The sequence below is a fragment of the Hyposmocoma kahamanoa genome, unplaced genomic scaffold (genome assembly GCF_003589595.1).
Source record: "Hyposmocoma kahamanoa isolate Upper Pololo Valley unplaced genomic scaffold, ASM358959v1 92781, whole genome shotgun sequence".
NCBI classification, from domain to species: Eukaryota; Metazoa; Arthropoda; class Insecta; order Lepidoptera; family Cosmopterigidae; genus Hyposmocoma; species Hyposmocoma kahamanoa.
In genome coordinates this window covers 1,496-14,909 of record NW_020654793.1, presented here as the reverse complement: position 1 = coordinate 14,909, position 13,414 = coordinate 1,496, and the positions used below count along the sequence as shown (strand labels likewise).

At 38.2% G+C, this 13,414-nt stretch overlaps 1 protein-coding gene across 2 annotated transcripts; it reads left to right on the top strand.

The window, feature by feature from the left end:
* The first annotated feature begins 1,419 nt into the window (after positions 1 to 1,419).
* Positions 1,420 to 10,991, top strand: LOC113237016 (sodium/hydrogen exchanger 9B2-like). Of its 2 annotated transcripts, XM_026473258.1 has the most exons (9): positions 1,420 to 1,731; positions 3,238 to 3,469; positions 4,014 to 4,183; positions 5,833 to 6,050; positions 6,667 to 6,838; positions 7,199 to 7,353; positions 7,783 to 7,947; positions 9,308 to 9,500; positions 10,883 to 10,991. In XM_026473258.1, the coding sequence occupies exons 2-9, from the start codon at positions 3,309 to 3,311 to the stop codon at positions 10,978 to 10,980; spliced, it is 1,332 nt and encodes a 443-aa protein (XP_026329043.1). In that variant the 5' UTR covers positions 1,420 to 1,731; positions 3,238 to 3,308; the 3' UTR covers positions 10,981 to 10,991. The 2 variants fall into 2 exon arrangements, with proteins under 2 accessions (XP_026329043.1, XP_026329044.1); XM_026473259.1 differs by lacking the exon at positions 3,238 to 3,469 and having other exon boundaries at positions 1,421 to 1,731.
* The last annotated feature ends 2,423 nt before the right edge of the window (positions 10,992 to 13,414 follow it).

The window sequence follows — 13,414 nt, the reverse complement described above, 5'->3', positions numbered from 1 at the left end:
CTTACAAAGAGTAACAAAAAAGAAGCGTATAGTAGTAATTTGCTTATTTATGAATAAAACATAAAGTGCTGATAAAATATCAAAAATACCAATACATTAATTATTAATTAAAACTATTATAAGTAGTAGGTCAATCGAAAATCAGTTTGTACTACACAGGTACTGCAGTTTTTTTTTATTTCTTGTAACTATGTACACACATCACTACTCTTTGTTCGCTAAATTATCACAACACTGAAAGCTTTAGCACGTTTAATTGAACTATTGGAAACTTCGTGATATAAATATGTATTTTTTTTTCTAACTATCCCACAGATGAGAACGAAAACTCCGCTAACAATAGGTAAGTAAACTTTCAATTAAATTTTCTTTTTTTTAATGCTTACTATTTACAATGCCGTTTTGCTGCCACCATTCTTTAACACGATCTTTACGGACTTACTTTCTTTGTAAACAAAGGCATTGTTTAGATTTCTACGTATAAACGTATTTGATGGAGAAATATTATATTAAAAGAGCATGAAGTGGCAATAAATGCAATCTAATTACAATTGTACAGTAGTGTATACAAACACACTATACTTACTTAAGAATTTAACAGTTTGTTTTATATTGGGCATGTATTCTGATGCTTTGAGCAATCATTGTTAATAGTCAAAGCCGTAACACTATTATACTAAAAATGAAGTGTTCTCTATGTAAATGCTAACGGCAAAAACCAAGAAAGAAGAAAAAAATTAAATGCTGGCTCTGTAAAAGAAAAATACTTCATTTATTTCTGTTAAAAATAGCTCAAAATCAAAATCATGGCCATGGCAATCATGGAGCAAAAATGATTAGTTATTCTTTATTTTTTTCGATCCTCTAAGTTAACAATAACATACGTAATAATGTAATTATATAGTTTATTTACTTCTATTATATTGTTTAACGGACGTGAAGTAACGCCTCACCATGGAAAGAATGCCAAGCTTCCTTTCTTCCAGGTTGCATTTTTGGCCATGGATGTTATGTATATGCCGTTCAAATTGGACGACAGGTCCATTCCAAGTAGCTGGAAACGGTTGGCTACCGGTATGAATATATCACGAAATATGGGAGTCAAGTCAAAGAGACTACGTTTTGTGACTACAAGTAGAAACTATCACCACCATAATACCTATATTTTGCTCCATATTTACCTAGACTAAAACGTACTTAGTAGCAGTAGAGCTTCTTGTGAAAGAGTTCATGCAGGGTAGTACTGCCCCCTTAGCTATTTCTGCCGCCAAGCAGTAATGGCAGCATAACTGTGTTCCGGTTTTGGAGGGTAAGGGTGCTGGTGAAATTACAGGCACATGGGACTTGTCAACTTATGTCTCAGTGTGACGGGCGCAGTAGCAGTGCTCCACAAGATCTTTTCAATTTAAACCTCTGAGTGGCACTGCAACTGCTATATCTATAGGCGTGTAGCTTACCATCAGTCGCACTAACAAGTGTTCGTCCCGTCACATTAAAAAAAAGGTACAAGTCCCTTTACCGAGCAGACGTTTCCCTAAGTTTGCTTTCTATTTCGACTTGCAGCAATTACTTGTAATTTTTTTTCTAGTTGGTGGAGAAATATATTTCTAAGATGTCACCAATCAGACCCAACGCCGTCCTGGCAACCGTCTTGGTGGACCAAAGTCTTTCCGTTTCCAATATTTCCGACATATAGACAATCGGCACAACGACTATGCATCATATTGTTCTGTAAGTAGATAGCTGATATATAAAAATCGCCTTTTTAACACAAGCCCTACTAGTACCGAACGTCAAACGCTAACACGTCATGGTTTGACTTACTGCCATTCAAATAGATGGTCGTGGGCTCGAATCCTGGCTTGCACCTCTGAGTGTCTCGGTATTAATGTGCGAAATTTAATTTGAAAGCTTTTCGGAGAAGTAAAACACCGTGAAGAAACTTGCGCACATATAGATACTTGTGTTCCCACACGTGTGAACCCATGGGAACTAAAACCCAGAATGGGAGGACCCATTGTGAGCGAATCCTTTGCCCACCAACGGGGCTCTATACATATAATCTAACTATTGACGTCATACAATTTTACATATCTACTATCTATCTACTTTCGATTAAAGATAAAGCTTGGGCAACATTAAGCTTGATTTTGACCTGTTACTTATTAAAATTGTTTTATTTATAAATTTACCTCATTACCATCAATCCATTAGACGTCCCGCTGCTGGGTATAAATCTCCTCTAAAGTTCTCTTTAGAGGAGATTTAAGTATAGTCTGCCACCCTGGCCCAGGTGATGATGTTTTTGTCACCGTTTTAGCGACAGGTTGTTACTATATTCACAAATGTACGTAACTTATAAATCTATACCTCCAATGATCACTACGCCAACTTAATTTTTTGGTTATTTTGTTATTTTTGTAAACAACTATATTTATTTACTAATATTATGCTCCCCGAATTTTATGAAAAGAAAATTAAAGAAACTAACTAAAATAAAAACAGAAAAAGAAAATTCAGGTAAGGTCCAAAAATTAAGTTGAAGGTATCGAAATTAAAGTCTAAAGTACAATAGTCATCGCAGGGATTTCAACCGTCGACCTCTCAGCTGAGTAGCAAACGTTCGCCCACAAGCATTGACTTACAAATAAATGGACGACGGGTCTAATACACAAACCACGAAAAAAATGTCCCAAGTCAACGTATTTAAACGTAGTGACATGTGAAGGAATATGAAAAAGCTAAAACGTTGAATTTGAATTGTAATGTCATCGCAGTACTGTCTAATTTTGCTTGCTTCGCTGTCAGTCGAACAAACGAACACTAAAGCGTGAATGACGCTCTGTATACGATTTTAACGCCCTATAAGTTCGGACACTTTTTAGCGCAGACCCGACGTCCATATAATTGTAAGTCAATGCCCACAAGTCAATCCCACATATATGTACTTGTTGATATTTTCGAAATATTATAGAAAGTTCTTATTTTTGGCAACAGCAAATCGGGGCCCATAACATATTTCAGTTAGCACTATTAATACACAACATTACTTCGCTGATTCGGGAATCTTTCTTTTTTCAGTCCAGCTTGTAACTGGATCCCGTATACTTAACCTGTATAGATTTTTCAAGTCCGGAAAGGTCATGGTCGTACAATTATCCATGGAAACTTCAAAGATGTTATTTTTTTCTCTTCAGTTAATTTTTTACGTATAACTAAGTTTTTGGACATTTTCAGTTCTTCTCGCATGGGGTATCCTTTACGTGGAATTAGGAGAAGTGGTCGGTCTAAATGGAGAAATCCTCAGTATGACTTTACTAGTCATTGCTGCGTACTTATTGGGGTGGCTATTTAACAAAATAACCACACTTCCAGCGTTGATAGCCATGCTACTTACTGGAATACTTTTCCAAAACTTAAATCTCGTTCATATGACTGACGATTATAGAAAACTTAATCAGGATTTAAGGTCGGTAAAGACATGTACAGTCCCACCATTTAAACTAATATGTTACAGTTAATATAGTGTAACAAACTTAACAGTAACGAAAACCGAAAGCTATAAAAACTAACAGCTGTATATCCATTTGCACTACACTTAAACCAATGCTTAAATTGATAAGTCACTTTTAACACAATGTGTTACGTGCGTCTTTTGCATTGCATTGCAAGTATTGGTTTAAAAGGTACTTAAGATTAGTCCAAGTGGACATTAAAGTTTTAATTAAAATTTTATAAAATTTAATTGGAAAAGACAAAAACCGACGTCGCCTTAATTGACTAACTTTTATACTTATTCATTTTTATTTTATTCTTTGATTTAATCATCGATACATCGATAATATAAAGCATTCATGGAATAAGAAAATACCAGTTTAAAGATATAAGAAAAAAGTTTTCGCACACTAAATGAGCACTGTGTTAAGTATCGAAAGTAATATTTAATTAATCTTGTATACATAAGTTAGGGAGTTGTAGAAGTATAGGTAAAATAAATTCAAATATTCTTTTAGGAAAATAGCCCTAGTGATAATATTAATGCGAGCGGGGTTAGGACTAGACGAAAAAATTCTGAAGAAGCATTGGAACGCAGTTATTCAGCTGGGTCTGCTACCATGGCTCACTGAAGCCGTAGCTATTACGGTCATCTCCAGATATATCTTAAATCTACCTTGGATCTGGGGTAAGTAAATATATCACTGAGCCAGCGTTACAATAGCATTATAATTGATAATTGGATACTTTGACAAAAAAAAATAGCCGTTTGTTGGTGGTCATAGTAGCAGCATTTGACAATGTTTGTACTGGTGATCATGTTTAGTCAGCATTAACACCCTGTAGGCAAATAAGCTTAACTTAAATAATAAAGTACAATCTTGCTCAAAATATAAAACAAGTTTTATTTACTTACATACTGGAGGACATAGTCTCTGCCTAAATCTATGTCGTATATAATCCATGTTTTATGAAAAAGAATCCGACGCAATCTATTTGCGTAATTTGCTTGGTTTGTGCGATTTTTTAACCGACTTTAAAAAAGGAGGAGTATCTCAATCTGACTGTATCTTTTGTATATGTTACGCGATAACTGGCATTTGTGAACCGATTTTGGTGATTCTTTTTGTTGGAAAGAGGGTACCTCAGTATTACCCCATTCAAAAATAAAGAATATATTCCATCCCTAAGGGTGGGAAACTAGGGGATGAATCCGGTTTCGCACACTTTCCGGTAACCGATTTAAATAAAACTAGGCAAATAGATGTAATACCACGAACTTTTGAGGTCGGTTTTTTTTATAAACAAGTTACAATTATCTTTTATTATGTGGCTACCTTGAACGAGTGAGAAATTGTTTGAATTAACGGTTTCTATCACCTACTCAAATACAAAATATTGAAAAATTTGTCAACTTAAACGTAGTGTAACTGATCCTCTACATTTTTCGCTTCAAAATTTACAACAGTATAAATAAATAGAGCATTCTTTACTAATTGAAAAAAAAAAAATACATACTCGCTTTCACGCCTATGGGTGACTCCATACTTCATAAAGTACAATACTTACCTTGTTTAAGAATATTAGAGATATTATTTGAAGTATTATACTCCCAGTGCCCAGGTATTAGCATAATATACCACATTATGTACGAAACAGATTTACTTAGAAAATGACTACTAACAAACTCCCCAAGGTAAAGAAACGGATATTCGATTATTATTTTCTGAGGTCACAATAATAATAATTATGTTTACTTTACGAAATTATTAGAATATAAAAATGAAGTCCCTGACTTCTGAACTAGGTATCTTGGATTACAGGAGTCAATGTCTCTACTTGAACACTTGACAACGCTTAACCGCAGGTAACACCAGCTAGCTAAGCTTATCTCACGTAGTCGCGGCATGTTTTCATACTTCTGTTCACACTGTAAACTATACAAAGCGAGTTAACTGAACTACGGTGGACAAACACCTACCCAACGATCCCACTAAGCTAAACAAACTCTGTCCCACAACTGCCTTCCTTCACCTCGGACATGTCCACAGAGTTGTCATAGATGCTCGCGCGCAGCTGCATAGTGCACTTGCATTTATCATGAACCTCTAGTGCTACTGCTTCGAACGAAAGTCTAGCGTCGACTGGTAACACGTCTCTACGGCTTTGTATTTTCTTAGCTTAGCTCTCGTTATTGGTTGCATGCATGCATGTGAGCTAGGCTAACTCAGTTACCTTAGCTCGCATAGTTCATCACACGCAAGCTACACGAGCTAAGCTGACTCAAAATTTAAAACTGATTGTGATCTGCACCAAGTAACCTGGTTTCTATTGCAGGATTCCTTTTAGGTTCAATGATAGCATCAGTATCACCAGCTGTGGTCGTACCTTGTCTCTTTAAACTTCGAGAAGAAGGTTATGGCGTTGCGAAAGGAATACCCACGCTATTACTAGCCTCGGCAGCCATAGATGATTCAGTCAGTGTAGCTGTTTTCGCTATTATTCTTAATGCCCTTTTTTCTACTGGTGGTTCTGCTACTTTTAACATAACCAAGGTGTGTTCTGAAAGTACTTCTCTATTGATTTTCATTTATAAATTGTTTGGATTGTATATGATTGAAAACCGTAATAATTTTAGCTACTGATATCCTAAGTTTAGAATATTAAAACTTTTTTTTGTAATATAAGTGACGAGACGGACAAGTTCTGCGCCTGATGGTAAGCTACACGCCCGTCCATAACGGTTGCAGTGCCACTCAGAGCTTTAAATCGCAAAGATCTGAGGAGCACTGCCACTGTGCTTGTCACCCTGAGACATAAGTTGACTTCAAGTACCTGTAATTTCACGTGCACCCCTACCCTTCAAAACTGGAACACAGTAATGGTGACATTAATGCTTGGCGGCAGAAATCGGTAAGGTGGCAGTACTTCCCTGGACGAACTCTTTCACAAGGAGCTCTACTGCTACTGACCTACAACTACAATTATTGCGGGTTGATACCAGTTCTATGTAACTATTTTAAACTTTTGTTTGAAATGGAAATTGTGTTGTAAATGCCTATTGATTTGTATTTAGTCTTGTAGAGTAATGACACAAAAATTTTTAACCCACTTACTATTTTATAATTTTACTCATAATAAAAAAATATCAAGTGTTATTTCTCACTTCAGGGACCATTATCTATAATAGTTGGTGTAATCCTAGGAGGACTATGGGGTGCTATGACGTCAGTTATTCCAGAAAAAGGAGACCTGTATGTAGTGCCATTAAGGTTCTTAATTCTCTTTCTGGGCGGTCTATTTTCCTTGTTCCTTTCCAACATGATTGGTTGGAGTGGTGCTGGTAAGTCGATTTACGAACATTTTTTAGACAATAAAACTCTACACAGCGCAGAATATTATGCCAGATGTTAATTGCTGGTGTGTGGTCTTTGCTCTTTTGCTCAGGCTAAAATACTTAACTATGTATATTTAATTATAGTCTAGACGTGCCTTTGTTTGATATTTGCTTCTATCGATGATACAAGGTGAAGACCAAGTCAAGTTCGACACGTATGAATTAAAACCATATGCCGCTTACGATAAGAACTATCCAACGTCCAAAATGTCGAGCTTGTCCTCCTGATGGCTGCACAAACTTGTGTTAAAAGAATAAAATATACTTCCTGTATAGTCATATAAAAATAAAAACCTCATTTTTAAGGTCCTCTCGCCATAGTGACATCTGGGTTTATAGCAGCGTCTTACTGGGAAAAGCAAGGATGGCCCATCAATAAAAATCCCGTCTGCAATGTTTTTAGAATCCTATGGATATTCTTTGAGCCCATTCTTTTTGCTTTCACTGGTGCCCAAATTACCGTAAGTATACGTAATATAACTTTCCGTTTCTAAGAGACTGGTGCTTTCATTTGGCAGCCGTAATTTATACGAAAATTGTGTGCTATTACGGTAGCAAAGAAGCCCTATGTTAAACCACGCCATATTATTTACATAGACAACGCTTTTGTAACGTCATTCACTGGTGTTAGACGATAACATCGCTCTCCTATGTATTCAAAGATTTTTACTGAATTTCCTTTGTCCCTTTATGACAAAGGCTGAAGAGCAAAATGCGGGATATATAATCTAGTCCCTTGTTTTATTTCTGTATTATTACTTACATACCTTATTTTCACAAAGTTTAGTTTATGCAAAAAAAATATTCGATTTAAATTAACTGTATTTACAATACATTATTACACTTATCAAGTTTCTTAGTATTCATGAAATGTTTTGTCCTTTTCGCAGATCAAAGACCTAGACCCCGATGTAATGTGGAAAGGAACCATAGTTCTTGTGTCTTGTTTATGTCTTCGACTGGTTGCTACTTTACTGGTCAGTGTTCGATGTGGTCTAAACTTTAAGGAAAAGTTATTTATCGGTTTGGCTTGGTTGGCTAAGGCGACTGTTCAAGTAAGTTTCAAATGATAACATTTACCATTTGGATATTTTAGGTCAGAGTGTAAGTACTATTCTAAGCAAGCGTGTACAATTTTTGGCATCCAAATCTCCACTTGCAATTAAATAGGTATACAAAGACAGAACAATAAATACAGTAGAAGTGGTTAGGTAGCGTCAGACGCGGGTGTCGAAAGACCTGTGTGACTCAGTTCGCCATTTTCGCTTTGTATGGTACGGTTGTGTCATTTTTTCGTATTTTCTAAAATCCTAGAAAATAGGTATTTTTCTAGTTTTGTAGTGCAAAAATGATAGCCGCACCAAAAATATTACCCGTGGTGGTATTTCATGTCATCGGAAAGTATTTTTTTTTTTAATTTCAATTTTTTGTTTATCGAAATAATGTTTTTGATACAAGAAATGAAACTAAAGCTTATACCCCTGCAATATAGTCGTTTCTTTTTTGGAAAATTAAATTAAAAACCAATTCATCGTCGTTCAGCAATTAACCGTTAGATGGTAGTAAATTGATTGAAATTTCAGTATAATATCAAAACGTCGCAACTTACAATAATTGGTATTGATGGTATTGAACTTTCAACGGTATAATAACGCACACACTCACGCCAACAGGGTAAATTTTAAATTATATTAACAATCCAGATTTTGTTATTTCTTTTTAAATTTAAAACTTCGACCAATCAATATCAAGGTTTTGTAGTGTTTTAAATTAAGAATGTCTGTGTTTTAGCGACATCGGTTCTCATAGTAATCGAGGCCTAACGCACTTCCATTGCTTTATTCTTCCGTGTGTACAAACGTCTAACATTAAAAAAATGGTTTTATATGAGTCTGCATAGTCCTATAATAGTACCCTTGAATACTACGCGTAAGCCCAAAGGTTCTTATAGCGCAAATTTCATGAGCGATTTGCCTATAACAGTCCGCTATAAATAAAATACTGTATTTGTGTTATATATCGTTTATATATCGTTTTTGTAAACTGTGGTTATTTCATAAAACATCGACTACTAACAGTTTTCTCACTAATTTAGCAAAAACCAAAAACAAAGAGTAAAAACGCATAAAAAAATCGGAAAGTCTGCTGACTTATGCCTCAGTTGGTAGAGCGGTTGCCCTAGATTGGCAAAACAAACACAGGTTCGTTTCCTATCAGATCAAAGGAACTTTTCTTAGTGTCCGATTAGAGAGTTAAGTATCAGTGCGTAAAAGTGTTTAAACTATTATAGTTGTATGCACTTGCACTCTTTTATCGTGTTGCACTCGAAAGATGAATCAGTAATATTTCACCAACTCTACTGCTTTTTAACAAGTCTTGCAATTCATAACTCTTACGCAACTTCATTTCTCACAGGCAGCACTAGGTCCAGCAGCTTTGGATTTAATCAAAAACGGAGGCACAGCAGGCTATCCTAAGGAAGAAGAGCTACATTACGCTGAAGTATTACTGGCTGTTAGTGTACTCAGTGTTGTTATATCAGCGCCTTTGGGAGCAATTTTAATAGCACTCTCTGGACCTAAATTGTTAGCTCCAAGTAAAGAACAACGTAAGTACTAACCAAGAATAATAATATTGATTACTATGTTGTATGTAATTACTTTATACGAATACGACTATAGCTCTTAAATTTAGCTTTCATTGAGTACAACATCTCGATTTTTTTTACAACTTGTGTTCATGCTTCACGTAACAGAACCGCAGCGAGCCAATCTGGAAAAGCATTTTTTGGGCACTATGCATTAAAATTGCATAATATACGAAATGAATTACTCGACCGTTCCTCAAGCAAAAAAAATGTACATGTTGTTGCACAATTGTTAAAAAAATGACAAAATTACTTTTTTATAAAAAAAAACGACTTCAAAAGTTCGTGGAAGTACATCTATTTGCCAAGTTTTATTGAAATCGGTTACCGGAAAATGCGCGAAGGATTCATTCCCTAGTTTGCCACCCATATACATAGGTGGAATATGTTCGTCATCACCAATACATCAACAATACCAAGCCCCCTTCTAACAAAAAAAGAATCATCAAAATCGATTCACAAATGCCGTAATCGCGTAACATATACACAAAAAATATAAATACGTCGTATATAACCTAATCGAATTGAGAACCTACACTTTTTTTAAGTCGGTTAAAAATATGAAAAATAAGAAAGATTGCTTCGCTTTAGTAACTAATAGCGGGTAACGAGTATTTTTTTTTTCAAAATTAGAAAAATTTTACAAACTAGTTTTATCAACTCTGATTCGTTGATCGATATATTGGCACATCGAGTATATGACCAGAAATAGAAACGAAATAAGGCCCATCCATCCCTGGCAACTTATCAGGCAAATGGGCCTTATATCACTTTTAAATACCAACCCTCGTTTTTACTAAAAACTACAAATTAGAAAGCTGAAATAGTACAGCGCCAACAATTGACCTGTGTGTACGTATCCGTACAGTCCAAAAATATTACGTATTTATTGTAATAAAGAGTATATCTCTAACTATGGGGGCTGTTCCATTCGGTGGTGTGGGAAAAACAGCAAAACATCTAATTACAAAACAAACGGAATCACATTTCATCGATAATTAAATTTGTAATTTTTCAATTTTCGTCCTTCGTAACAAAGCTCACGTTAATCTGGTCGTTTAGAAGTGAAACAATTGACACCCGTCAATTGTTTCTAATTCGGGCTGGCCAATCGGAGCGCAGTTGTCACAATAATGATTCGGCAGAATAGTTTTCAAACAAATTAAATGACATTTCGTCTCTATTTCTGGTTATATACTCGATGCCTAATAATGAGAAACATAATTTATTATAACCGAAACTACAATCTCAATGTAACAAAAGATATTCGTATTTTTATTCGCGATAGGTTTTCTTGCAGTATTGAGTTCAAACAATTATTATATTAATATAATTTTTTACAGCATTCCAAGCGACAACTGATAATGTACGGGTTGAAAGTGGCATACCGATGCGTGATGGATCTACAATTGATGGGTTTTCAAATAATAAAACTCTATAATTTAATACATAATAATATATTATTATAAATAATACGACTTTTTTTTTTTTTATTTGGGGGTTGATGTTGCTCGCTTCCGTAGGTTTACCCTTGAGACCCTACAAGTGACCCCTGGGTGGTGCTAAAGAGCAATAACTACTGGTGGTAGGCTTCGGCCGTGGCTAGTCACCACCCTCCCGACGCAGTCGAGTCGCCAAATGGTTTTTACCGTGTTCCGACTCGTGTTCGGGAGTTGCCATTTGGAGGTCGGGTCTGAACAGTTGCATTGCGTCTGACGGCGAGTTGTAGCTGCTTGTACTGCCACACTGAGCACTCGGTTCTGGAGGCTAGCGGGATCCGAAGCACGGTGCACCGCTGGCCGACCGTGGGAAGTTGGGGGCCCAAGTAGCGGGAAAGCCACCCGTGAAAGGCTGCCCCGCCACCCAACGAAAAATCCCGGAATGCTCCACCTTGCCGGTTGGCGACCGGAAGGGAGGACCAGGTGGCCATCTCCGGGGGGGTTCGGGCGTCCCCGCGGTCTCCAAGCCGATTGTAACCTCGTGTGGCAGTATGAGTCTGCTGCTTGGTTGAACACGACGCAGTGCCTCGTTCAACTGCCTTCCTCCTGCCTATTCACTTCTCCAAATCCAAAAATGAAAAACTATAAAAATGGAAAAAAGTATACACAGCGGTTGCACGTCCTCCCACTAAAAGTGCACCTCACTAACATCCGAGGTCTGCACTCAAATCTCGATTCGGTCCACTACCACCTTGAAACCGACAAACCGCAGCTGCTGTTCCTCACAGAGACGCAGATCAGATGTCCGACTGACGCAGCGTACCTCAGCTACCCCGGGTATACTCTGGAGCACAGGTTCGTACCTCGTGCCGGAGTCTGTGTGTACGTTCGCGATGACATCTGTGTCAAGCGTCTCAAGAACCTTGAGGCACCGAGTTTTTCAATTTTGTGGCTTCTGGTTGACACAGGAGTTACACAAATAGTGTACTGCTGTGTTTACCGATCGCACAGTGGAGATCAGGAGACGACCAAGCTGTTCCAATATCTAAGTGAGACGTCTGATGAGATTCAGCATAGGTACCCAGCGGCGCAACTAGTCATTCTGGGGGACTTTAATGCACACCATCAAGAATGGTTGTTCCCATACCAGAAGACCGATCACGCTGGGAGAGAGACGCGTAAACTTGCGTTAACGCTAAGCTTATCCCAGCTTGTCAGTGGCGCCACTAGGATACCAGATGTTGAATCTCATACGGCTAATTGCTTGGACCTTCTGCTGACAACTGATCCGGACCGATACTCTGTGGTTGTGGAGGCCCCACTGGGTACTTCCGACCATTGTCTGGTGAAAACTGTATCCGTATACTCCCCACCCGATCAGGGCCCTAGTGGTATGAGACGGGTGTGGCGATACAAGTTAGCAGATTGGGACGAAATGCGCCATTTCTTTGCGTCATATCTCTGGCAGGCGTGCTTTACTTCAGGAGACTCGTCGAGCTGTGCTGATGCTGTAGTCGAGGTCTTGCGTTTGGGTATGGAGTATTACATTCCATACTCTGATGTACCCAATGGACCCCAAGCTCGTCCATGGTTTAACGCTAATTGTAGTTGTGCTGAAACACGTAAACAGTCCGCGTACCAAGCTTGGGCAGATGCTCGACTACGCAAAACTCCGAGTACTCAGAACATGAAGAAAGCTTTTAATAAGGCCGCCAAGAAGTGCAAAAGCATGTTACGTAGGGCCAAGTTCGACCATGTGCGCCGCATAGGAGCCAAGCTTGCCTCTTATCCAGCAGGCAGCAAATCCTTTTGGTCCCTGGCCAAAGCGGTCGAATCGAACTTTTGTCGCCCATCTTTGCCACCTCTGCTGAGGCCGGATGGCTCGCTGGCTCATACTGCGGAAGAGAAGGCGAATCTCTTTGCCTCACTCTTTGCAGAAAATTCGCGTCTAGATGCCGCAGGGACCCTACCACCTACTTTACCTCAGGCTGGCTGCACTATGGCGCCAGTTCGCATACGCCAAAAAGAGGTACTTAGAACTCTGCGAAATCTAGACGTGAATAAAGCTAGCGGGCCAGATGGAATTCCAGCAATAGTCCTTCGTAACTGTGCACCTGAGTTGTCTCCTGTTCTCACACGCCTGTACCGCCTCTCACTTGAGACTGGTGTAGTTCCCAGATCGTGGAAGCTTGCAAACGTGCAACCTGTACCAAAAAAGGGAAGCAGAGCTGACCCTGTCAACTATAGACCTATCTCAGTCACTTCCATACTCTGCAAGACTATGGAACGTGTACTCAACAACCGTCTCCTATCGTACCTTGAAGACAACGATCTCCTCAGTGATCGCCAGTACGGATTCCGACGAGGGCGATCTACTGGGGATCTTCTTGTGTATGCCTGTCACATATGGAGCGAGGCTATAGAAAAGCAAGGCGA

Excerpts from the sequence above, each read along its gene's own strand:
- LOC113237016 (XM_026473258.1), top strand. The coding sequence starts at position 3,309 with ATGACTTTACTAGTCATTGCTGCGTACTTATTGGGGTGGCTATTTAAC. Across the intron at positions 6,839-7,198 it reads GATTGGTTGGAGTGGTGCTG|GTCCTCTCGCCATAGTGACA; the intron begins GTAAGTCGATTT and ends CTCATTTTTAAG. Across the intron at positions 9,501-10,882 it reads AGCTCCAAGTAAAGAACAAC|CATTCCAAGCGACAACTGAT; the intron begins GTAAGTACTAAC and ends AATTTTTTACAG.